The following is a 27,317-nucleotide window of genomic DNA, read 5'->3' on the forward strand; positions in this document are numbered from 1 at the left end:
TTGATCATCTAAGTTGGTCGATTAGACATGATTTCAGCCACTTTTCATCGATTGGGCATTCTATAAAATGATTGAATCAAACAGTCAATTGTAGAGCCAAATCGCTAGATGTATGGCCACCGTAAGAAAATAATTCAGGTGCTTTTTAGGAGGGATCTGTTAAGGGTGTACAACCGACCTCTCTTTTCTGTGGTTCAATTCGATTGTGCACCAGGTTGATTGACCAGCTGAAATAATGGCCAGCTGATCATGCAATTGAATGCACATTGCCACTTCATTGAGAGAGAGCAAACCATTTTTTCATCAGTCAGCTACCTCCAGATAATTGAGCAGAACAGTTGGAAAATGGCAAACAATCACTTAATTCAATAAATATTCAATTGAGATTCTGATTGAATCATTACAATGATCATTTTTAAAGATTGCATAGTCTATGGCCAGAATTAGAATGTTGGGTTTAGACTTCTGACTTCCTCTGTACAATGCAGAAGTTTCATTACCAATTCCGATGGCACTATTACATAACTCCCAACATTTTGAGATAACAAAGAGGGACACCTTTAAGCCATGGCCCTGCCACACCCCTAGCCACACCCCACTACACCCTAAACTTGCATTCCGTAAAGAATCCAGAAGCAAAGGATGTAATTTTATCATTAAAACCACACTGGTCTTTTTTATCATCACTACTTTTCCTTCATATTAACATTTGAAAAAAAGAAAGAAATATTAAGAAAAAAAAAAGCAGAGACTAAAGTTTGGAAATACACCTTTCGGTGGAAAATGATATATATTTATTTAGATTTGTACATCAGTCCAGAAAGAGGCACAAATGAGGAAGAAAGATGTAAAGAAGGACTGGCAGTGGCGTATCTGGGTAAAATAGCGCCTATGGCAAACACTTGAATTGCGCCCCCCCAGCCCCGCCCCCAAGAAGAGTCTCATTCCCCCATCATAAAAGCAGCCAGGTGCCTCAAGATAAGAAATTAAATAGCCAGGTGCGTCAAGATAATTAAGTAGCAGTGTCCCCTATATACATAATTTGAGTAGATATGTTCCACAGACAATAGAATTAAGCAGACACGTGCTTTTAGATATCAGTATAAGGTAGTTATATGTGCACCCCACATTTGTAAAATGCTCCTCTAAGGACAGTTATTGACATGACTATGTACTCTGTACAGTGTTGCAGATGTCAGGGCTATATAAATACATAATAATAATAATATGGTAGGACATTAGACTATGATAGGGTTAGATTGTGAGCTCCTCTGAGGACAGCTAGTGACATGACTATGTACTCTGTAAAGTGCTGCAGAAGATGTCAGAGCTATATAAATACATAATAATAATAATATGATTGGACATCAGACTATGACTATGGTAGGGATTAGACTGTGAGCTCCTCTGAGGACAGTCAGTGACATGACTGCGTACTCTGTAATGTGCTGCAGAAGTTTTCAGTGCTATATAAATACATAATAATAATATGATTGAACATTAGACTCTGACTATGGTAGGAATAGATTGTGAGCTCCTCTGAGGACAGTCAGTGACATGACCATGTACTCTGTAATGTGCTGCAGAAGACTTCAGTGCTATATAAATACATAATAATAATATGGTAAGACATTAGACTCTGACTATGGTAGGAATAGATTGTGAGCTCCTCTGAGGACAGTCAGTGACATGACCATGTACTCTGTAATGTGCTGCAGAAGACTTTAGTGCTATATAAATACATAATAATAATATGGTAAGACATTAGACTATGACTATGGTAGGATTAGAGTCTGAGCTCCTCTGAGGACATTCAATGGCATGCCTAGGTGCTCTGTAAGGCCCCATTCACACTAGATCGTTTTGCCGCGATTTCAGCAAAACGCTCAAACGTTAGCGCTTTTTAAAAGTGCTAGCGTAATGAAACCCTATGGGCCTGTTCTTACTTGGGCAATTTGCGCTAATTGCCGCAAATCCGCCAAAAACGTGAAACGCAAACACGTTGCCTGCACCATTTTAAGACAATTGTGTTTCAGTGCTATAGAAGCACTAAACGCGATTGCGTCACAATCGCCGCAGTGTTCAGTGATTTTTCTGCGTGAACTCTCAGGAAAATCACTCCTGCAAAATGCAGGCGTTTTGTAAGTGTGAATGGGGCCTAAAGTGCTGCAGAAGATGTGTGTGTGTGTGTGGGGGGGGGGGGGGGGGGAGCAATGGAACTAAATGCAGCCACTGATGGAACAATTTCCTGAAAGAATCTCCAAAAATCGGTCGGGAGCAATAGGAATGTGATGTGTACCTTTTTAAGGGAGGTGCAACAGACTGTGTGGAAAGGGAGAAATCTCACCAGGGCCATCTTCACTAGTCCCGTTTGGCAGCAGGGAGATCACACCACAAGTATGCTGCACAGTACAGGAGAGAGAGGGGGCAGAGCACATGCTGGGAGGCATAGAGAGGACAGGAAGTATTCAGTGTAATAATCTTATCTATATAATTGTCGGGAGCTGCCTCTCTGTGCTCCGGTATTTCCACACACATCGCCTATCAGCCTCCCCACAGCTGGTGCTCATCTCCTGCCTGTCTGTGTCACTCGGCTGCAGCTACACAGACTCTTGTTCTCCTCTACTCTCCCACCCCCATCAGCCCCAGCGGCAGCAGCAGGGCTCCACACAGACAATCAAGAGCGGGATATGACCAGTGCCAACGTTGCCCGGGCGACTAAGCAGCAAAGAAGTGAATGGCATGCGACAAGCTTCTCCTATTGCTGTACGGCGCTGGCGGCCAGCTAAAACACCACCATGGGAAGGAGCCAGGAGGTGCTCATACCTGGCTGGGAGGGAGAAGGATGTTTTCAATTATGCACCCCCTGCGAGGTGAGTGACAAGGGGCACCTATAGCAGGTGCCCTATGTGCACGCCTCCAGATCCGCCTCTGAGGACTGGGTTCCAAAAGAGGGACTGTTGGGAGCTGTTATTATGACCCTTATTCAATTTACCTTTTAAGTTTTCTCCTTGGAGATAATTTTTCTCTAATGTTTAAAATATCATTTCAGCACTCTGCAATTAAAAAAGTACTAGAGTATTTTCTTGCTTGCTGGTGGTGTCAAGTGTACCTGAGATGAAAGTAAAGAAGAAATGTATACATTCCTGGGGCTTCCTCCAGCCTCATTGGCTTCCTTCAGGCTGATTGGTCCCTTCCCATCCTCTTCCGTCTCCTGGATCCTCCTCCAGAGCAGCAAGACCAAAACCACTGCAAGTAAAGCACTTTGAAATGAATGCTACTTCAGACAATGGGGAAGAAAAAACAATGCAAGCTGTAGTCTTGCTGTGCAATTAATGTATGTAGAATCCCTCTAAGAAGTCATTCAGACCTCCCAGTAATTCGGCCAGCTGGCTCAGTCTGGCCACGCGTGCTTCTAAATCGCGCCTCCGCAACCAGGATCATTCTGCACCTGCCCAGTAGTACTGCGTAGGCGCAGAATGCTCTCATTGATGGAAGCAAGGCTGAGCACTAGGCCCCGACTGGTCGGACTACCATGTGCCGTAGTGGAGGACTCAGGAGGCAGAGGAGGATGACAAGGGAGCGATCAGCCTGGAGGAAGCCCCAGGTATGTATTACCGGTATTTCTTCTTTACTTTTATCTCAGGTTTCCTTTAAAGTGGACCTGAACTCTTGCACAGGACAGAAGGAAAACAGAGAAATGCACCATGTAGAGAATTTAACCTGTTTAATCCCCACTCATCTGTGTCTAATCACAAGTTGTTATTATTAGTTGATATTTTTAGACCTGTGCTTAAACAGTAACTTCAGCCTAAACAAACATACTGTCATTAAGTTACATAGTTATGTAATACTGTCACTAGTTACATAGTTATGTAAATTAAAATAGATAGGTAATATAATCACTTACCCACCCTGTTGTAAAAGAACAGGCAAATGCTTGTGATTTCATGAGGGCAGCCATCTTTTTTGTTTGAAAGGAGGTGACAGGGAGCATGTGACACTGTTCCAACTGTCCTGTGTCCTGATCACCCGTCCCAGCTGCACGCGCTAGGCAACGAGAACAACATCATCAGAAATCCCATCATGCTTTGCACAGCATCAGGGGAAAAATGCCCGGTCAGATTTCTTTGATGGGGCAGAGCTTAGCTTCTGTGCAGCTAAAAATGAGGCTTGGGTAAGAAAAACAAAGTTCTGATGCTGTGAAACTGTTAAAGAAACACCAAGACTTTTCAGTGCTGCTGAGTAGATTTTTAGTCTGGAGGTTCACTTTAAAGATAAGCTATAATGAATACAAATGTGCATATTTGTTGTTCTGAGTTTGTGAAAAAATAGTAGCACTGGCCCGATGGCATGGAATGCAGAAGCTGAGCTGGCACATGGCAGCGCAGCGGTTAAATTATTCAGGAAGAGGATTTAAAAATGGCTTGGCAAATGTCTGGCTGCTAATCTCCCACTTGGTTTATTTCTGCAGGTAAAATAAGGCTTTTGGAATTACATAGCAATTAAGCCTATTACAATTCACTTTCTGTTTTAAAGATAAGAATAGAGTTGCCTAGATTCACTTGTAAAACCCAAATGTACTTTTAATTGTAAATGACATTTTATTAAGAAGCCATTGTTAGTGAGGTCTGAATGACTGCTTAGAGGGATTCTCTATACATTAATTGCACAGCAAGGCTTTGTTTTTTCTTCACCATTGTCTGAAGTAGCATTCATTTCAAAGTGCTTTATTTGCAGTGGTTTTGGTCTTGCTGCTCTGGGTCAAAATGTCTGATAAGTACACAGTTTCTTTACTTAAAGAGAAACTCCAACCTAGAATTGAACTTTATCCCAATCAGTAGCTGATACCCCCTTTTACATGAGAAATATAATGCTTTTTACAAACAGACCATCAGGGGGCGCTGTATGACTGATTTTGTGCTGAAACCCCTCCCACAAGAAGCTCTGTGTACCGCGGTACTCTGGGCAAACTGCCACAATGTAACAATGTGCACAGACAGGAATGAGCTGTTTACAGCTGTCTCTAACAGCCAAAACAGCTAGGAGCAGCTACATAACCTGCCCACAGTAACAATGTCACCATGTAATAAATGTCAGAATGTAAATCGGGGAGAGGAAAGATTTTACAATGAGCAAACACTGACTAAATCATTTATACATAATAATGGTAAAAAATGAAGCACTTTTTTTACTACATCATTTTCACTGGAGTTCCTCTTTAAAGAGGAGCTGTCAGCCATACTATCTCAGAAAAACAACAACACATATATAAGTAGATAAATACTTGCTCTACTTACATAACATCTATGGCACTGTCCACGATTTCATTTTGGTGATTTTTCTACAGTAAAAAAAAAAGAGAAAACCATTCTTAGCATTCCCATTTTAACTGTGGCTATTTTGAAGCCAATCCTGATGTAATTTCCTCTCTTACTCTCCTCTTACCGATTGTGTATGCATTGCCCGCCCTCCACTATAGAAAGTGCATTGTCTCAGCATGAGAAATATTGGCCAATCAGAGAGGAACAGAGGTTTGGGAGGGGAAAACAGGAGGGAAAGAGACTTCAGCCAATCAGGCTGAATTAGTTAAGTCTGAGGGGGAAGTAAAGAAGCAAAAAAGGACAACCCAACATGACCTGCAACTTCCTTTTTGCGTACCAAATTTTGTGTGTACCAAATAAGAGTCAGGTAAACTGGGGAATGATCATTTATCAACAAGAAAAGTATAGTGATTTTAACTTTAGGATTCGCAGGAAATGAACAGAGGCGCCAACAGGATAAAATATGCTAAAAACTTTAAAATTGCTGAGGAGGCAATGGTGGATTTACCCCCTCACATGAAACTGTCAATTTTCAAAGGTTTAGATTTATTTAAATATACTCCAAAAAACTGTTTTTGGAGTATATTATTAAATCTAAACCTACAGCATATACAGTGGGTCTGTTTGAAGAGGATCCTAAAGTAAAGGTGAAACTTTTATACTGTATAGTGGTGTGGTATAGTGTCGTTTGTGAACGCTTTAATACGTTCAATATCTTTACATACATTTTTCTTTTGTTTGACTAGTTTTTTTCATCTACTTTTCTTCTTCTTACTTCATTATTAATATTATTTAAGATTTATATAGCGCCAACCTCTTCCGCAGCGCTGTACAGAGTATATTGTCTTGTCAGTAACTGTACCTCAAAGGGGCTCACAATCTAATCCTTACCATAGTCATAGGTCGATGTATGTATCGTGTAGTGTATGTATCGTCGCATAGGGCCAAATTAGGGGGAAGCCAACTGACTTATCTGTATGTTTTTGGGATTTGGGAAGAAAACGGAGTGCCCGGAGGAAACCCACGCAGACATAAGGAGAACATACAAACTCTGTGCAGATAGAGCCCCGACTGGGATTCAAACGAGGGACCCAGTGCCTATTTATGTCATCTACTTGTTTGAAACTCAAATAATGTTTTAGGTAAAAAAAAAATATAGAAACATTTTTTTTAAATGGTTCACAAACTTTCAAGGACAGTGATGAAAAATGTTAAGGAACAATGTAAATCTGTTTATAGTGGTCTCACAGTGTCCAAAATGAAAAGTGCAACCTCAAAAGATTATGCATGATATTTAATGTACTTATATGTGGTGTTTTTTTGCTTTACAGATTGTCAAGAAATTTGAGTACAGTGGGAAAAACTTTAATGATTACAAGATCTGCCAGTGAGACAATGGCTTCCAACTAGAGAACATTCTGGTAATCCAGAAGAAGGTGAACGTGTTAAATCAAGTATCATGGGTCCAAGCACTGTTTTACATACGTAAAACAAAATAGAATACTATTAAAAAGGTCTGTGTATCTGCATGTGAACGGTACCGCAAAAAATGAGTATTCCACTGACTCCAAGCAGGCCATGTTGCACCGACCAAGAAGACAATAGTAATGAGGAAAAAAATGATAACGAAAGTGTGGCCAGCTTAGGTGACACAAATGCCAATCAAATTTTTACAACAAAGACACATGGTGACAATGATGAAATCTGTAGAGAGGACAAGACAGGTGGGTTTGGCACTTGGCAGACAGAAAACCTTGCCAAGTTTAACAAGGAGCCCATCAGGACAGTCCACATGAGTCCCGAGTCTCCAACAAGTGAACGCTTGTTAAGTGATGTAAGGTTGCCATCACCAACAGATCGAGAAGCCAGTAAAGACTGTATGACTGATGATGCTAAGGACAGTTTAAAATTCTCTAATATTCAAGGACAATCTCCTCGAACCTCAAAAGCCAGCTTATATGAAAGAAGCTCCCAGGTGCCCATCAGCAAAACAAATGAATCTCCTTTAAGTATTTATAGTAATAATCTTGGTAATGCAGCCCAGGCTGAACGTTCCAAGGTAAAATCAGGTATTCCTTCACCTAAATCAGAACCTTTTCTAAGAGAACATATCTCACCAACCCCATCTATAGACTCACCCTCCAGATACTCTCAATACCAATGTATGTCCAGTTCCAGTGTCAGGACAGATGCATCTACTCCGATTGACTATTTATTTAGAATACCATCACCTAATCTCAGTAATACCTCAGAGGAGAAGAAGATTGTATCTTATTCTAAAGCACCTACCTCAAGCATCACTGGTTCAGACTCAGCACTGATTGATGGAACCTTAACCCATATTAGTCGACAAAGCACATCGCCACATGCTACCCACATTGAAGACCACCTTCGTTTAACTTATAAACCTCAGGTAATTTGTTATGTACCAGAAGCACAATTTTATCAGGGTCCAACCGCCAAACCATCAGAACTACCAGATTCAAAAAGCACTCAGCTTAGGTTACCCTCCCCACATAGACTAGAGCAGTCACCACTGGGTGAGGCAGCTGGAGCAAAAAGACTGGAGGGTGTGTTGGAAAGCAGAAGATCACCTCTCTCTTCTCCATGTGGCCAGGTAGGTGTTCCACACTCAAGCAGAATAGTTAAGCTGCCTGCAACATTTCTTCTGACCAGCTCTTCGCATACAAGGCAACACGACTATAAAGCCGACGTACCTTTCAGTGAAATAAAAGTGCCATTTTCTCAGGTCTGTGATATTCAGACGGGGCATTTGCAAGACCTGGACTCCTTACGAAACAAAGAGTCGAGTAACAAGCCCGTGATCAGAAAAACTAAATCGCTCACTGATTCTCTAGATAATAAGAATAAAGACAGACTTTCTGCACAAGATTATCTCTGTCAGGACAGTGACAATAATTTTCTTTCAAGCAGCAGTGTGACGACTTTGAAAGATAAAATTGTTGCAGTTGACAGTAAAAAGGCTTCCCTTGGACGAAAACATCAGTCAGATGTTTTAAAAGGCAGTTTGAAAGAAAGTCACAAGGACCCAGCTGACTTTGTTTTATGTGCTCCAACTCCCTCATTCCCAGTGGCGGCTGTTAATATTAATGATCAGCGCATTGCCTCACCAAGCGGCTTTAAGGATCCTAGCATAGCTCATGTTGACAGATTGTCACCTTCCCCGGTGCTACCTCCTATTGAGAGTACACAGTTGTTCAGCATATCCCCTAAAGCTACTAACAAGACTCTTTGTAACAGCGGAATCCCGAAACCCATACTGGTGAATTCCAAAGCTTCAGAGGAGGCAGAAATAAATCATAACATAAAGCCTGAGGAAACATTTGAACCAGCTCTCATCGTTCCAAAACCCAAACATGTGCGGCCTAAAATTATCACCTATATCAGAAGGAACCCTCAAGCAATGCCGTTTGGACAGATGAATATGCCATATGGGCCTCCATCTTGTAGCGTTCCGATGCCAAAAGAGCATGATATACTCAGTGGTGACCTGAAATCCACAAATGTGTTGGATAAATACAAAGCTGATGTGCACAAACCCAGGATATACAGCGCTGGTTTGATGCTTTCAGGAATACGACCACCTGGCCACCATTCACTAGAAGAGGTAAGGAAACATTCTATACTCCTAAATACACATTTTTACCAATCAGCTCCATAATTTTACACAATTTATTTACTGTATATTCCGGCGTATAAGACGACTGAGCGTATAGGACGACCCCCCAACTTTTCCAGTTAAAATATAGAGTTTGGAATATACTCGCCGTATAAGACTACCCCTCTTCCAAAGCACACCAAATAAAAATTCAAAAAACATCATATACTGGTGCTATGTATGAACAGATACTGGTGTTGTACTGTATGTGGTAAACAGTATGTAACAGTATATAGGCGATTGACTGGTTGGATTGGTCAGCTCTCCCTGTCTCTCTGTTAATCAGAGCGGTATGGAAGAAAAGATTGTGCTGTGCCCATCAAACACGCCTCTTTCACCTGTCCTGTATTCTATTTACCTGCTTATCAGCCTCTCAGATCTCGCATATGTGCACCTGCGCCACTTCACTACAGTCCTTGGCAGCGAGATCTGAGAGGCGGTAACAGGATAGGGCGCATCACCCGGCATCAATGACACCCGGCGTATAAGATGACCCCTGACTTTTCAGATTATTTTCAAGGGTTATAAAGTAATCTTATACGCCAGAATATACAGTATTTATTTATTGTTTAAAGAAACTAGTTGAGCCCATGGGCCATATGCAATTCGAGGAGATAAGAAGCTGAAAACATGCAAGCTTCTTATCTCCTCACATCGCTCAGGATTTACCGGCAAATTCAATTGCCAGTTTCACCTGAGCGATGTCCTTGCGTAAAGGAGCATAACTCAGGCGAATACTAGGTATTCGCTGAGCGATGCTCCTGTGTGGCCAGCGATGTGGAGCGAGGCATTAGTGCAGTGGAGCTGTCCTTCAGCACCACAACACTGCTGCCTCGCTCCCCGGAAGATGCGCGCATCGTCGCAAGGCTCTTACCCGCCGCCCGTCGCCTCCTGCCGCTCGTCGCTGCTGGGAAATTCTGAAAAAACATACCTCCATCGTTCCGGCTCGCCGTATGTCCCACGCCGCTCCTCCGCTCATCTCTGTCTCTGTGAGTATTCTTGGAGCCCGGCAAAGCATCTTTGAGTCTCCCGCCGGGGCTCCCCATTCATCCACTAGGTGGCCCAATGAGAATCATCCTGATTCTCATTGGTCCAATTAGAATCAGGATGATTCTCATTGGACCACCTAGTGGATGAATGGGGAGCCCCGGCGGGAGACTCGAAGATGCTTTGCCGGGCTCCAAGAATACTCACAGAGACAGAGATGAGCGGAGGAGCGGCGTGGGACATGCCGTGAGCCGGAACGATGGAGGTATGTTTTTTTGTTACATTTTAAATAGGTAAGGAGTCAAAACTGACTCCTTTACCTATTTAAATCCCTGGCATCTGGGGTTTCCTTAGTAAAGGAGGCTCCCAGATGCCAAAAACAGCCCGCAGACACCGGCGATAGGTCTTTTCGCCTGCTCAGAGCAGGTGAAAAGTTAGCACCTATGTTTGGCGGGAAGCATCGCTTCCCGGGGGGTGCAAAATGCAATTGCATAGGGGGAAAGGAACTTGCTGGGAGATTATATCGCCCAAGCGAGTTCTTTTCCGCCCTGGGGGGTGTTAAATGCAATTGCATTAGGCGACCTTGCTGACGCCTATTTTAAGAACTCGCCAGCACTTAGCGCTGGCGAGTTTGGTCATTTCAAAAAGCCCCATGTGTCTAGTGTGTTTGCTCTTTTCTTCTTAAAGAGACACGGGCCCATGTGCAATTCACTTTTTCTCCTGAGTTATCCCTTAGGAAATAATTTTCATCTTCTCTTTAAAATAAAATTTTCAACATATTACAATTGAAAAACTATCCAAAACTTGTTGAAAAAAGGCTATCAAAATTATTTTGAGTATTTTCTTGCTTGCTGGGGGTTTCAAATGCATGTAATAACAAGGTGTGAAAATATCACTTAGGAGAAATCCCAGGATAAAAAGTGAATTGCGTAAGGGCCACTGAAGTGAAATTTTTTTTTTATCATAATGAATGAATGAACTTTTGAACTGTCCTCTGCAGGAAAAAAAATAATACAATGCCAGACACTTGAGATAACAAGCTTCAGAAGACAGAGCTCTCTGCGACTTCGAAAGTTCTGGAGCTCAATGGCTCTTTTGCATAGATAACAACTGGAGTTTCTTAACTCTTCCTGTACTGGAAACAATATTAGACGTATGTCTCTGCTACTAATGTTTTACTTCTTAGCTGTACTACACATACAAATCATTATATCATAATATTTTGTCCGCTTCAGTGTCTCTTTAAACCTTTGCCCATCTACAGGTAGATAAGGACAGGCATTCCCAATTTTTTTATATTATTGGGAATACTGGTAACAATTTTCAGTGCTTTCTATTATGTCAAATGAGACTGTCTACAAGAATAATGATGACTGGAAAAACTCTATGGCCCTTATCCAATTACTTTTTTCTCTTGAGTTTTCTCCCAGGAGATAATTTTTCATCTTATCTAAAGAATAGCTTTTCAACATTAAGCAATTGAAAAAGTACTAAAAAGTAGCTAAAAAGTATTATCAGACTTTTGAGTATAATTTTGGATGGTGTGTGCTTTAAAAGTATTTTATTTGTAATATTTGAAAATACCTCCTTGGAGAAAACTCAGAAGAAAAGTTAGTAGGCTATGAGACTATGGCCCATATGCAATTCACCTTTTCTCTCAAGTTTTCTCCTAGGAGATAATTTTTATCTTCTATTTAAAATAACTTTACAGTACTTTGCAACTGAAAAAGTACCAAAAAGTTGGTGAAAAAGTACTGTCAAAATTATTTTGAGTATTTTCTTGCTTCCCGGTGGTTTAAAAGGCATTTTATTGACAATTTTAAAAATATCACCTTGGAGAAAACTCATGAGAAAAAGTGAATTGCATATGGCCCCATGGGCCATATGCAATTAACTTCTTCCCCTGAGTTTTCTCCTAGGTGATATTTTCACTCCTTGTCATAAAATGCCTTTTAAGCCACCAGCAAGCAATAAAATACTTAAAATTAATTTCATAGTACTTTTCATCAACTTTTGGATACATTTTCAATTGTAATATGCTGAAAAGTTAGTTTAAAGAGAAGTTAAACATTTTCTCCTAGGGGATAACTCAGGTGAAAAAGTTAATTGCATATGGGCCATATGCAATTCACTTTTTCACCTGCATTTTCTCCTAGGAGATAAGTTTTCATCTTCAATTTAAAATAACTTTCCAGCACTTTTCAACTCAAAAAGTACCAAAAAGCAGGTTAAAAAATACTATCAAAATTATTTTGAGTATTTTCTTGCTTGCTGGTGGCTTAAAAGGCATTTTATTGACAAGTTTAAAAATATCACCTAGGAGAAAACTCAGGAGAAAAAGTGAATTGCATATGGGCCTATGGCCTCAATTCACTAAGATCATGCTGGGGATAATAAGGCAAGAGATAACTTACCTCCACACAGTGAGAGAGTTATTTTATCTCTTCATTCCTTAAGTTACCTCCTCTGTAGTTAATTTACCTCCTCTGTAGTTAATTTACCTCCTCTGTAGTTATTTTCACACGCAGTTAATAAACAGTCTGTCTTTAACTCTGTAGTTATTTTAAGGATTGAAGAGTTAACTTAAAGACAGAAGAGTTAACTTTAGGTTTGCCTGAGGTAAAATGTTTCCAGAATACTACATGCCTTATCACCATGGTAACAACTCTAGAAGAGTTATTAAAGACAGGAGATAAGCTTAGTGAATTGAGGCTCTCTGGCTGGCTATTCACTATACAGATTATCATTAAAGCGGACCCAAATAAAAAATACAAGATTTCAGAAATAAAATCTATTTTCTAAATTATAATAATAAATAGCAGCCTTTTTTCAGCTGCATCATGACAAATATAAAATATTTTACATTTATTGGAGGAACCCCTCCCTTCCTTTCATATTGCCGGGACAGAATCCGGCAGACTGGTGGAGTAGATGGTGTCCGGCAATGGAGGAATTGCTAATGGCTGCCCCCAGTATAACCCTAGCTATGAAAAGAGAAGGGTAAAAATCATGCACTGAAATGATCATAGGTTTGAAGGAGTGTTTATTTATCTTTGTATGTGTCAGAGTGGTGCAACTAAATATTTTTAATTAAAAAAATGTTTGGTTTGGGTCCGCTTTAAGTGCACATTTCTTACCAATGTGTGTAGTAGATACAGTATTATTTTGTTTTGTGCGTAACTCGGCTACAGGTACTGACAGACTTTTATAGGAAATGCCAGGTGTGACTGTGAGCCTGTCATAATTACATGGTATGTCTTAATGTATATAGCAGAAGACAGAGACTGCATTCTGCCATTTGAACACAAGGTATCGTCATGGCCACCACTCACACTAATTAGGAATGCCAGGGTTGGAATAAGGTTTTTTGAAGTTGGTAAAACTGGCACATGGCCAGAAGAAAGTGAGATGTCCCTCCTCCCCCCAAGCTGGTAGCTAGCTTTCTCTGGGCTGCTGAGGGCAATTTATGCCAATCCAGATGTCCTGGTGGTCTTGTGCCGCCAGGGAAATACCAGTGATGTTCACTGTAGAGTAGCTACAGTCTGTGTCAGAAGTGTTACTGGGGGAGTAGCGCCTGCAGCAAAGCTAGGTCTGTGGGGATCCACACTATGTACACCCTCCCCTTCCAATACAGGGGCTCACCCTCCAGATCAGGTGTTGTTGTTGTCCTACTTATAGTAACTACACTCGTTATAAGACCCCTGGCAGCTGGGCTACCAAGCCCAAGGGTTTACCAGGGGAGGAGGAAAAATAGATGTGAACCCCCCATAAAAGCCTTACTGGGTCCCATGGCATGTTGTAATGCCCCTGACCTATAAATGTATTTTTTTCAAAATAAAATGAGTTGCAGATATAATTTTATTGAGAGATCCAACATTAGTCAGAGGAGTTCTTCCGGCAATAAACAAAAAATGTTGAGTAACCCACTTACACAGGTGGGAAATGCATTTGTACCTAGAATGTGGCTTTTAGATCATGAGTTGCCAGCACCAAAATGCTGATATAAACTGATGCGCCTAAAATATTCCAATATTCTGCACACACTGAAGCTGATGTAGTCTGATATTCTCTGAATAATTTTGTATAAACTAGAAAGCAAACAGCTTGAGCTGCCATTTCCATTGTTGTCTTTTTCTCCTCCTGGCACACTCCGTTTTTAACAACTTATTCCTAGTGACTAAATAAATCATGACGCCAGTGAATTATATTTATGACAGCTCCCTTTTCAGGAATCTAAAGCAACCAGTTGCTTCCTTGCTAACGTATCAATCAGTATGCATCTGCTAAGGCTAAAGCACATGTAAGGACCTATTTACTGTTAGGCACCAGAGGATCAGTGCAGTGAGTGACAGGCTGGGGAGGGCAGCAGGTTCTCCACCTAAACATTTGAATTTGGATTGAGTTTGAATTTTGTAGTTAGTATGAGCCATATTACGAAATTGTGGTCAACTTTATTAAAATGTAATTAAATTGACAATAGTGGTCTTTTAATATCTTCTTTTGGAGATATCCCTACCAAATATTTTCTTTTGGGGGCACAAATTTTAGGTACGTTGTTTTGAAAACATTATGTTGTTTGGAGACACCCATCATTGCCTGAATAGCTATGCCACCCTCCGATGCCTCAAAGCAAGTAGACACTAGTGTGGGTGAGTCCTCTTGCACAAGAGCTTCATGAGGTGCCACAGATATATCACTTTTAAAGTGTACCTGAGATGGTACACTGCCTAATTTATACTTCCTTGGGGATTACTCCAGCCCGATGAGGATTGTGGGCTCCCTCGCCATCCTCCCAGGATGCACCACAGGGTAGTGTCTAGGCTAAATTGCACACAGGGCGGGGGTGTAAAAATTGTTCCCCCCCCCCCCCCCCCGTAGACTAGTGAACCCTTACTCTTTAGGGACAGTCACACAGCCACAGGTCACAAGTAGATCTGCCTACTTACTAGTGACCAGCCGCTCATCCAGGAGGAAGCAGGGACCAGGAGAGCACACAGGCGCAGAGAGACTGGAAAGCCGACTTCTCCATGGGAGCCACGCACTGACAGCCTGCAGTACCACTACAGGACATCAGGTGTCATCACAGGATGGTGACATGATGATGACTTGGCGTAGGACGCAGGCAGCCCAAGAGGAGACGGGGAAGGTGACCACGCTGGTGTTCTTCTTTCCTCTTCCATTCAGCTACACTGCATGTCACCGTCTCCCTAGCACCTAGCGGTTATCCCCTTCTGCCTGTCCTTCTACTTGTCGGTCTGTGCCCAGGGTGGTCGCCCTGCCCGCAACTGCCCAAGAAATGACCCTGCTGCACCATCCACTTGTAATCGCTCCCAATAATCTGGCCAGTCGTCTGCTTTAGGACTCGTATGGTATGCTCACCTCCCGCTTGGACCTGGTACATTTTTCACAGTTTGTACAGTTTTACAGCTTTCATATATGTGGTTGCCAACTCTCAACCCTGATTCTTCCTTGCACTTTGGAGATACTACGTTATTTGGTTCTATCAGCACTACAGTACTTCTACCCTCCTCCTATTGATATTTGTCTTTGCTATAATGGTTCTAAGTATGTTATTGAACTTTTTGGTTGTCATTGTTATGCTTTTCACTATTTATGTAAATATTTATTTGTATCCCCTGCTGCATAGGCATAAACTGCTAATGTAATGTCTATTGAGTGCTCAGTACAGTGCCACGGAAGCCAATCATTTAAGAATATTATGCACATAAACATGGTAGATGAATATTGCAATTACTGTACAATGCATTACTGGTTCAGCACATATACACCATCACTGATTTTGGTTGCTGTCTACTGCTCTGACAGCTGTATTTCTGCCTCTCCCTGTTCCCTCTAGACTACTTATAAATTACCACGGCTGTGTGTGATAATCGTGTTGTGATTTCATTATATTCACATATCTGTGGTATGTTATTTGAACATTGGATCTGATCATTGCTTTCTACAGTACAATCCATTCTTATGCTTCCCTGTCTACACAAACCTGATATACAGATAGCAGACCACAGATATTTGACTCAAATTACATAGCTAGCCTGGTTGAAAAAAGACATCATGTCAGTCCATCAAGTTCAACCAATAAAGAAAAAAAACACCACTCCAAACCCAGTTTTCAGTTGATCCAGGGGAAGGCAAACAACCTTACAAGGCCTAGGCCAATTAGCCATAAAATGGAAAATTCCTTCCCAAGTCCAGAAGGCCGTAAGATAAATCCCTGGATCAACTCTTCCAGGAATTACCTAGTAATTGTAGCCATGGATGCCCTTCAATGCAAGGAAAGCATCCAAGCCCTCTTAAAATGCTGATATAGAGTTTGCCATAACTACTTCCTGAGGTAAGATACTCCAAATTTTAACCACTGTCGCTGTGAAGGACCCCTCTCTAAATAGATAGAAAAAACTTTTTTCCTCCATACGCAGATCATGTCCCCTTGTCCTTTATACATCTCTAGGGAGGAAAAGCTCATGTGCCAAGATTTTGTATTGTCCTATGAAATATTTGTATACATGTTAATCAGGTCGCCTTTCTTGCCTTTTTTTCCAAGCTAAATAAGCCCAGTTTGTCCAACCTTTTTTGCTAAGTGAGATCTTCCATCCCTCTGATACAGATATGTAAGTAATGCTGTTACAGGTAGGTTGGGTAGCACTGAGGAGGAGGGTGCAGAAAGTAAGAGAGGAATAGGAAGCTGTCAGATCAGCTGGAAAGACCACAGTCGTGCTTGATGTATGTGTGTAGACTACTGAAATACCCACAGGGGAGGACAGAGTAAAAAACGATATCCAGGGAGCTGTCAGATCTCTTCAGGGAGGCAAAATCAGTGATGCATGATAACTGCACAATTGATCAAGGTGAAGTTTGAGGTGATTTAGTAAATTTAGACATTCAGTCACTTTTTCCCATACTCTGCTGTGTCTCATTCCTTTTCTCACTCGTTATTGTACAGTTTGTACTGTAAGGTTTTTGTTGTTTTTTTTGTTTGTTTGTTTTTCATCTCGGTATTGACAATTATCCTTTTTTACAAAACATATATTTTCTACCCACGCAGGAAAACATAAATTATAGTCCACTCATACGAGAATGGTCATGACACCGCTCCGCACACATCAGTCACTCAGTGGGATGTATTTTGCTTCAAGGACAAATATAAAGTCATTTTCTTTCAAGGCCACTAACAAAAGGTTGGATATATAAAACCGTCTCTTTTTGTGTATAGACAGGTGACAGGCAGAAAAAGGATGAGTTCTGCGCCTCCCCCTTCGCTCATTACGAGGTGCCACCCAGCTTCTACAGATCCACCATGATCCTCAAGCCTCAGCTGGGATTAGGCGCGGTATCCAGACTGCCGTCAGCCAAGAGCAGGATATTGATAGCGAGTCAGCGAGCCTCGAGTGGCCCCATACCTCATCATCAGGAGCTGGTGACCGCGGGGGCCACTGTCAGCAACCAAGAGGCTGCAGGTAAACTTCCTATTACTGATAAAATGTAACTTGTAAAACTACATGACATGTTAATGGACTAAAAATTCCAGAAATTAAGTCATATATGCAAAAACAAAATAAAAGTAAAAATCAATAAACACAAGTGATGTTAACCTCTAAAAAATTAAAATATCACTGTGTTGTGTGAAAGTAATATCTATAAGACCCTCCTTAACAATCACTTTTTTTAATTGTTCAAGTTAAAAAAAATACATTTTAATCGGTACATTTTGCACTGGTTCGTTTCTTGCCTTTGCCAGCTACTGATGACAAATAATTACCTTATTTTGCGGGCTATAAGACGCACCTAGTTTTAGAGCGCAAAAATCAGAAAAAAAATACTAAACTTGGTCAGTCTGTAGTCCAGGAGCATGTTACCTCCCAACTGTCTCTGTCTAACCAGCTACACTGACTACACACTCAGCTACACTGACTAGACTACACACCTAGCTACTCTGACTACACTTACTACACACCCAGCTACAATGACTAGACTGACTACACTCCCAGCTACACTTACTACACACCCAGCTACACTGACTTGACTGACCATACACCCAGCTACACTGACTACACACCCAGCTACACTGACTACACACCCAGCTACACTGACTACACACCCAGCTACACTGACTTGACTGACCATACACCCAGCTACACTGACTACACACCCAGCTATACTGACTACACACCCAGCTACACTGACTACACACTCAGCTACACTGACTAGACTACACACCTAGCTACTCTGACTACACTTACTACACACCCAGCTACAATGACTAGACTGACTACACTCCCAGCTACACTTACTACACACCCAGCTACACTGACTTGACTGACCATACACCCAGCTACACTGACTACACACCCAGCTACACTGACTACACACCCAGCTACACTGACTACACACCCAGCTACACTGACTACACACCCAGCTACACTGACTACACACCCAGCTACACTGACTACACACCCAGCTACACTGACTTGACTGACCATACACCCAGCTACACTGACTACACACCCAGCTACATTGACTACACACTCAGCTACACTGACTAGACTGCACACCTAGCTACACTGACTACAATTACTACACACCCAGCTACACTGACTACAAACCCAGCTACACTGACTAGACTGACTACACACCCAGCTACACTGACTACACTTACATTGCACTTACTAGACTGACTACACTCACAAGATACATTACACTCGCTAAGATTACCCTTGCCTATCCAGCGTTCCCCATCCAGGTCACATGACAGGGAACTCACTGTCAGCTGGTTTTGCCATGAAGTGGGTCATGTGCCGATAAGAAGCCGAGCGCCAAGCCTCAAGGTATCTGCGACTCCCACAGCCCCCAGCAGTCCATGCGCGCAGTTGTCACGTGGCGGGCACCCACTGTCATCTGGTGTGGCCATGGAGTGGCTTATGTGCCGATAGGAATTCGAGTGCCAAGCCTCAAGGTGTTTGCGACTCCCGCAGCCTCCGGCATTCCATGCGCCCAGTTGTCCTGATGCATCTCCCGCCCGTGGGAGAAGGAGGAGCTGCGGCAATTCATGTCTGTGGGTGGTCACCAAGCGGGAGAAGCAGCAGCTGGAGGATATCCGGAGCTCACAAGAAGGAGGTGCCACAACAGCTACATGCCTGTGCATGGTCACCGAACGGGGATAGCAGCAGCAGGAGAATGTACAGAGCCTGGTGCGCCCCCCTCGAAGGAGAAGCTGCGGCAGCTACATGCTTGGGGTGGTTATCGACAGGGCCGGATTTAGGCCAAGAATACCTAGGCCATGGCCTAGGGCACCACAGGATCAAGGGCGGGTAGGCAGCAGGACAAACTGATGCAGCATTTGCAAGCAGGGAGATCAGGAAAGTGCCTGACCATTCTGCACTGGAGAAGAGCGGAGATGTCAGTGACATTAATGGCTGCTATGATGTGGAGGCAAGCTGGCTACCTATACTGAAGCGGGGGAGGGGGAAAGAAAGGGGATAAGTGAGTCATCTGGCTACCAATACTGGAGTGGGGTGTCATCAGGCAACCTATACTAGAGGAAAGAAGGGGAGGGGTCATCTGGCTACCTATACTGAAGGGGGGTTATCAGGCTACCTATACTAGAGGGAAGGGGGGAGGGGTCATCTAGCTACCTATACTGGTACTAAAGGGGGGCAGCTGACAGTGGCCTTGGGTGGTAAAGAGTACAAATCCGGCCCTGGTTATCGAGCACGGGGAGCAGCAGCGGGAGGTTGTCTATTATGGATCTCCGAGACCAGCTGCCAGATGCCTGCCCGACCCGACATGCCCTGGGAAAGTGCCAAGCTGCACATAGAAGTGAACTCCTTCCCCTCGCCTTTAAAGTGTCTGCCCTTTATACATTTACTGTAACTCCGCACTATAAGACGCACAAACTTTCCCTCCCCTCTCTTGGGCACTGTCCCTGCATGGAGAGAAGAGTATCAAGAAGAGAAGCAGGTCTTGGTTACATTTACTCATTCAGGATTTAAAATGTAATTTGGGTGCTGGCAATAGCCAGCCAGCCCCCGCCACGTCGCACTACCACCACCAATTCCTAACCTTAAAGAGAAACCACAACCAAGAATTAAACTTCATTCCAATCAGTAGCGGATACCCCCCCTTTTCCACGAGAAAAATCTATTCCTTTTCTAAAACAGATTATCAGGGGGCTCTTTATGGCTGATATTGTGGTGTAACCCCTCCCACAGTGTGATGTCAGGACCATAGTTCCTGACATCACACTGTGGGGAGCCTTGTTGCATTGTGGCAAATAACAGCTGTTTATAGCTGTTTCCAACTGCGAAAAAAAAAGCAAGCAGCTTCTCCTTCCACTGACATCACCTGCCAGCAGTAAAAATGTCACCATGTGGTAAATGTCAGAATGTAAATCAGGAAGAGGAAAGATTTTACAATGGGCAAACACTGACTAAATCATTTATACCTAATTATTGTAAAAATGAAGCACTTTTTTATTACATTATTTTTACTGGCGTTCCTCTTCAACTGCCCCCTTCCCCCTCATCACCTCAAACCCACCGCAAAAAAAAAAAAAAAAAATATTGGGCACCGTAGAAGTCTTGACCAATGTCAATGGTCATTGGTGACCATACTAATATCAGCTACTATGGGAGAGTTGGGCCTTCAGCACCCAAATGTCCTACTTCGCTTCTGGTGGTGTGCATGCAGCTTATCAAGAATGATTGTTATAGGATAAATTGCATAAATCTGGACCTAACTGCCCAATGTGCATAATTATGCCTTGAAATAAGGTTTATTTCTTCTTAAAAATGTCCTTTCATTGCAGCACTTTGTCTGATTGCAGAGATAGTTTAAGCCGGTAGAATCCCCAGTCCTCAGAGGTGTAAATCTTGTCTGTCTGTGAGAATGGAATGGAATCTCCCAGGCAGACTGTACACCGTTTTCTTTTCAATCTTTAAGCAATGTTTATGCTTGGGCTGCAAAGTCTAATTTAATTGTGTTATTAGTATTCACTGACATTTATCTTCCTCACACTGTGCCATATCTGGTGACTTTTTGTTGTCCAGTGTTAATTTGCAGGGTCATTAGGTGTCAGGCTATATTATACCTTCTGTGCATTTTTACCACAGAATGGTCTTGCAGACTTTGCAGAAATCTATAATTTCCTGTCATATGCAATCTAATTGGCCCTTCACGTTTTCTGTATCATCTGTTGAAAAGATGTCAGTGCTGATGGCAGACAAGAACGCAGTGACCCGTGTGGCTTGTAGAACGCCTCAGGCCTTAGTAATACTCACAGTCTACAACCGTATTTCATGCATATACTGTAGGCTCGCCAATCTTTAGTTTGACTAATCTATGTCCAGAACATCTTACTGGACCACTATCGCAAAAAAAAAAAAAAATTGTAAAATTTAAAATACATTCAGTATATAATGTACATTTCTCCCCGAGTAAAATGCACTATACACTACCCTTTTCCTATGTTACGGTCACTTACATTCAGTAGAAAAAAATAGTAGACCTGACAAATTTTGGGCTAGTCCATCTTCTTATGGGGGATTCTTAGTATTTCCTTTATTTACAAAAGCACTCCCTGGAAAGGATCTATACCAAGATGTCAACCAGCTTCCCTACTCGATTGCATACTGTTTTGGCAGTTGGATTGTGCAACTGCAGTTCAGTAAATGTTTTTGTAAATAAAGAAAATCCTGAGAATCCCTCATGAGGAGATGGACTAGTCCAAAACCTGATAGCTCTGTCAGATTTTCACTACCTACTGTAAGTGAAAGCTACATAGAAAAACAGTGATATATAGTTCATTTTACTTTAGGAGAAAATTATATGCATCTCTTAAAAATGTTACACTTGTTCGTGATAGTTGTCCTTTAAGGGATCTTTTACACTTAAAATCATGATCAACATAACAAACGTGCTGTGATGCAATTACGGTTTTTGCTATTTACACCGAGCATGTTTGGTACCGCGATTTGCAACGGAATTGCAATGGTAGTAAAACCCAATTATCAGACACAGAAAAAATGTAACATGCAGGTATCTCCAGCAGCCCTCTCTCTCCCCTTTCACACCCTCAGTCAGTCTGAAGCCCTGGTAGACGATCAGTCAGCAGAAAGGCCCCAGCTAACAGAGTAATTACTCCTCCCCCTTCTTGCCCATGTGATTACAGAAGGTATGGTCCATGCAGGCTGAGTGTGTTCAAGCAGCGATTAGCCACTGAGAATCTGTTAGCCAGCGAAGCACGTTGTTTTCTTTAAAGGGGAACTGAAGAGAGAGGTATATGGAGGCTGTCATGTTTATTTCCTTTTAATCAATACCAGTTGCCTGGCAGCCCTGCTGGTCTATTTCTCTGCAGTAGTATCTGAATAACACCAGAAACAAGCATGCAGCTAGTCTTGTCTGATCAGACTTATAAGTCTGAACCACTGAAACACCTGATCTGCTGCATGCTTGTTCAGGGATTATGGCTAATAGTATTAGTGGCAGAGGATCAGCAGGGCTGCCAGGCAACTGGTATTGTCTAAGGCCTCGTTCACATCTGCTGCGCTGAAAAACGTGTTAAAGCGCATGGTAAAAAACGCATGCGCTTGTGCGCGCTTTAGTCCGCGTTTCTGTGCGTTGCGCTGCGCTTCTTTAAAGCACGTTTTGCTTACTGTAGCAGCAACAGTTGTCAATAAAACTTTGTTTTTGTATGTAAATGTATTTTTTTCTCCAATTAGGGGTAAAAAACGCATGCGCTTCTATGCGCTTGTACACGCTTCTATGCGCTAAAAAAGCGGACCCATTCACTTGCATTGCTGTGCGCTTTCCAGCTCAACGCACAGAAATGCCTGCAACACTACGTTTCTGTAACGCTGCTCAGTGCAGCGCATAGATGTGAACCAGCTACATTTAGTAACATGGAAAAATCAATACCTTGCTGAACGCAGAGGGCAGTGCGCTGTGGAAAGCGCACAGAAACGGCCCTGATGTGAACGAGGCCTTAAAGGAAATAAACATGACAGCCTCCATATACCTCTCTCTTCAGTTCCCCTTTAAAGAGGGATTCAACTCTGACATAATATTCATTAAAAATGTGTTTTCATACTTTTTATTACCCATACAGTTATCATATTTGCTTTTGTGCACGAGAATTATTGTCCATTTACAAATTACAAGCTCCCAAAGCACAGTTTATCTGCTCTGAAAACTGCCACTGCATTTTACTGCATAGCTGCTATATTTATATATTATAATATATTATAACTAGCAACCTTAGCCCGTTTAAAAATGGGCTCTAGGTCTGTTTCTTAACCCCGCCACTGCCGCATGTCAGTGCCCATGTGGGCGCACACGCCCGCCCGGCTAACTGGCCCTGTCCTCCTGTCCCAATGGCTGTCCTGGCTGTCCGTGCTGCGCACATGCGCAGTAGCAAGAAGCACGGACCCAAATACACAGGGACAGGAGTACGCAGGGACAGTTAGGTTTTATTACATAGGATGCATCCAGTGATCACTTCTCAGGTCTATCTGGTTTTAATGGCCTCAATTCATAGAGCACAGTGCGATAAATATAAAATGCTTGTTAAATCACTGCATTCTGTATTTTAGACTTTTGTGTGCTAATTCGTAACAATTTTCCCAGGTGCAGTAGAAGTTCTGTAATTTACCAGTAGAGATCTCGTGAACCTCCGATTTTGGGTTCATGGACCGCGGACAGGTTTTGTTTCCATAGAACTGTCATTTACCGCATTTAAAAGTATACTTTTTTCCTTTGAAATTTTAAAATCGATTTTCTCAAAAAGCATAAGGTCTTTTTGAAAAAAAAAATTTCTTCTTGTAGTCACTGACCCCTTCCACATAACCTGCAAATTTGCTGTTTCTGGCAATTAAGGGGGCTTTGCAATTAACCGCTAAAGTTGGTGGGCGTTTAATTTTCCCAGGGTCAGAAGGAGAACTTTAAAATCGATTTTCTCAAAAACTATAAAGTTCCTATAAGGTCCCTATTTACATACCCTACAAATTTGGTGTTTCTAGCATATAAGGGGGCTTAGCTATTAACCGTTAAAGTCGGCAGACACTCGACACAGGTCTATAGGAAAAATTTGAACGCAAACGTTTTTCAAAAAAATCCGCGTCCCGGTGCAGACGCGAACAGCTGAAGTTTGTGCTAACTACCTGCCGGGCAAACCGTTTGGGCCATCTCTAGTCTTTAATAGACAAAAACTCAGTTCAGTGAGGGCATTACAATAGTAAGAGGCATACCGACATCCCTTTAGATGTACATGTTTTGCTATACTGTTTGTTATGCTGCCTCTGCTCTTTTTGAATCTGTCCATTAGTCTTTCTGAACATTTAATTTATTTGCCACAGCAACCACTTAAGGACCAGCCTATTTTCCTATGATCTTTGCTGCGTGGGCTCTCCAGCCCAAAGCACAGATCAGATGTCAGCCAGGGCGACCAGACTTCCTCCCCTTTTTTCCCCACTAGGGGGATGTCCTGCTGGGGGGGGTCTGATCTCCGCCGGCTATTTTGGCCTAGCGGGGGGGGTTCCTCAAAGCCCCCCTCCGCAGCGATTTCCCCCCTCCCTCTCCTTCCCTCCCTCTCCCTCTTGTTGTGGGCAGCACAGGCCGGCGATCCGTCCTGCGCCGCCTAGGATAGGCTTCAGCCGATCTGCTTTATGGCGCTGCTGTAGATTTCTTCCCCGCGTGTTTGCATTTCGTCTGCGAGCCGCGATCGGAGGCACGCAGGCTGTTCACTGAGACACCCTCTGTGAACTGACATGGAAAGGCTGCTCGAGCGGCCGTTTCCATGGTAACACCACTTCGACCTGCCGACGCCTATCGGCGTTAGGTGGTCGTTAAGTGGTTAATGAACTTCCAAGAAACTTTAAACATGCCACGCTTAGGTGATTTCCCCACTAGTTCCTCCGCATCTTCAAACAGGAACCTAAGAGGTTAGCGGCCGCAGGGGAAACCTCTTTTGATCGGGATCTCTCTGCTTGCTGCCTGGGGTTAGAAAAGCTAGACCCGCCTAAGAAGCCTGCGGGTCCTATCAAAATTAATCAACCGAACTTGCAGGAGATGGGGGCTGTTACTGTTGGCTCTGCTCCTGTCAGTCATAGCTTATCCCTCTCTGCTTCTGTGAGTCACGCTGGCTTCCCACAGGCTCCCACAGCAGTGTTGCCAACCGCCCGTAAATTTACGGGCAGTCCGTAATTTTCTATGCAAATTAAGCTGCCCGTGAATTCCGTAAGGAATTCAGCAGCGTCCGTAAAAGGGCGGCTGATTGGCCGCCCGCCCTGTTTCAGGAGGACAGCGGCGCAGTGGAGGAAGAGCTGTTGGCAGCGGTGGAGAAGGGGGGCAATCTCCCCCCCTTCTCTCACCTTTAGTGCTCTCCCTCCCTCGCTGACTGTCCCCTCCTGATCTGTGCGGACTCGGAGTGGCGCTTGGCAGCGGGCGGGACTTACCTTCCGTCTCGCTCCTGCGCCGGAAGTTCTGCTGCTCTGGTCTGGACCAGACTGGAGTAGCGGCAGATCATCCCGCGCCGGCGACGAGAGAAGACGCAGGTAAGTTCCGCTCACTGCCGCCTGCCACTGCGCTACATCTACTGGGGACATATACCTCTGGCTACATCTACTGGGCACATATATACCTCTGGTTACATCTACTGGGCACATATACATCTGGCTACATCTACTGGGCACATATACATCTGGCTACATCTACTGGGCACATATACCCCCTGGTTACATCTACTGGGCACATATACCTCTGGCTACATCTACTGGGCACATATACATCTGGCTACATCTACTGGGCACATATACCCCCTGGCTACATCTACTGGGCACATATACCTCTGGCTACATCTACTGGGGACATATACCTCTGGCTACATCTACTGGGCACATATAACCCTGGCTACATCTACTGGGCACATATAACTCTGGCTACATCTACTGGGCACATATAACCCTGGCTACATCTACTGGGCATATATACCTCTGGCTACATCTACTGGGCACATATACCTCTGGCTACATCTACTGGGCACATATAACCCTGGCTACATCTACTGGGCACATATACCTCTGGCTACATCTACTGGGCACATATAACCCTGGCTACATCTACTGGGCACATATACCTCTGGCTACATCTACTGGGCACATATACCTCTGGCTACATCTACTGGGCACATATAACCCTGGCTACATCTACTGGGCACATATACATCTGGCTACATCTACTGGGCACATATACCCCCTGGCTACATCTACTGGGCACATATACCTCTGCCTACATCTACTGGGCACATATACCTCTGGCTACATCTACTGGGGACATATACCTCTGGCTACATCTACTGGGCACATATAACCCTGGCTACATCTACTGGGCACATATAACCCTGGCTACATCTAGTGGGCACATATAACCCTGGCTACATCTACTGGGCACATATACCTCTGGCTACATCTACTGGGCACATATACCTCTGGCTACATCTACTGGGCACATATAACCCTGGCTACATCTACTGGGCACATATAACCCTGGATACATCTACTGGGCACATATACCTCTGGCTACATCTACTGGGCACATATGCCTCTGGCTACATCTACTGGGCACATATAACCCTGGCTACATCTACTGGGCACATATAACCCTGGCTACATCTACTGGGCACATATAACCCTGGCTACATCTACTGGGCACATATACCTCTGGCTACATCTACTGGGCACATATAACCCTGGCTACATCTACTAGGCACATATACCTCTGGCTACATCTACTGGGCACATATACCTCTGGCTACATCTACTGGGCACATATACCTCTGGCTACATCTACTGGGCACATATAACCCTGGATACATCTACTGGGCACATATACCTCTGGCTACATCTACTGGGCACATATAACCCTGGCTACATCTACTGGGCACATATACATCTGGCTACATCTACTGGGCACATATACCCCCTGGCTACATCTACTGGGCACATATACCTCTGGCTACATCTACTGGGCACATATACCTCTGGCTACATCTACTGGGGACATATACCTCTGGCTACATCTACTGGGCACATATAACCCTGGCTACATCTACTGGGCACATATAACCCTGGCTACATCTACTGGGCACATATAACCCTGGCTACATCTACTGGGCACATATACCTCTGGCTACATCTACTGGGCACATATAACCCTGAATACATCTACTGGGCACATATACCTCTGGCTACATCTACTGGGCACATATAACCCTGGATACATCTACTGGGCACATATACCTCTGGCTACATCTACTG

The 27,317-nt window shown here is 43.3% G+C and overlaps 1 protein-coding gene across 12 annotated transcripts in view; it reads left to right on the top strand.

Annotated features, from left to right (window-relative positions):
* MTUS2 (microtubule associated scaffold protein 2) overlaps positions 1-27,317 on the top strand; it is a 737,980-nt gene that overhangs the window by 278,652 nt on the left and 432,011 nt on the right. For 11 of the 12 annotated variants that reach the window (XM_068267019.1, XM_068267015.1, XM_068267020.1 and 8 more), the window contains 2 exons: positions 6,656-8,952; positions 17,225-17,468. In XM_068267019.1, coding sequence (XP_068123120.1) covers positions 6,874-8,952; positions 17,225-17,468 — 2,323 coding nt within the window. In that variant the 5' untranslated portion in view covers positions 6,656-6,873. Of the gene's footprint in view, positions 1-2,800; positions 2,874-6,655; positions 8,953-17,224; positions 17,469-27,317 lie in introns of those variants that run through there. The other variant, XM_068267023.1, reaches the window with a different exon arrangement.

Source organism: Hyperolius riggenbachi, chromosome 2 (assembly GCF_040937935.1).
Source record: "Hyperolius riggenbachi isolate aHypRig1 chromosome 2, aHypRig1.pri, whole genome shotgun sequence".
NCBI lineage: Eukaryota > Metazoa > Chordata > Amphibia > Anura > Hyperoliidae > Hyperolius > Hyperolius riggenbachi.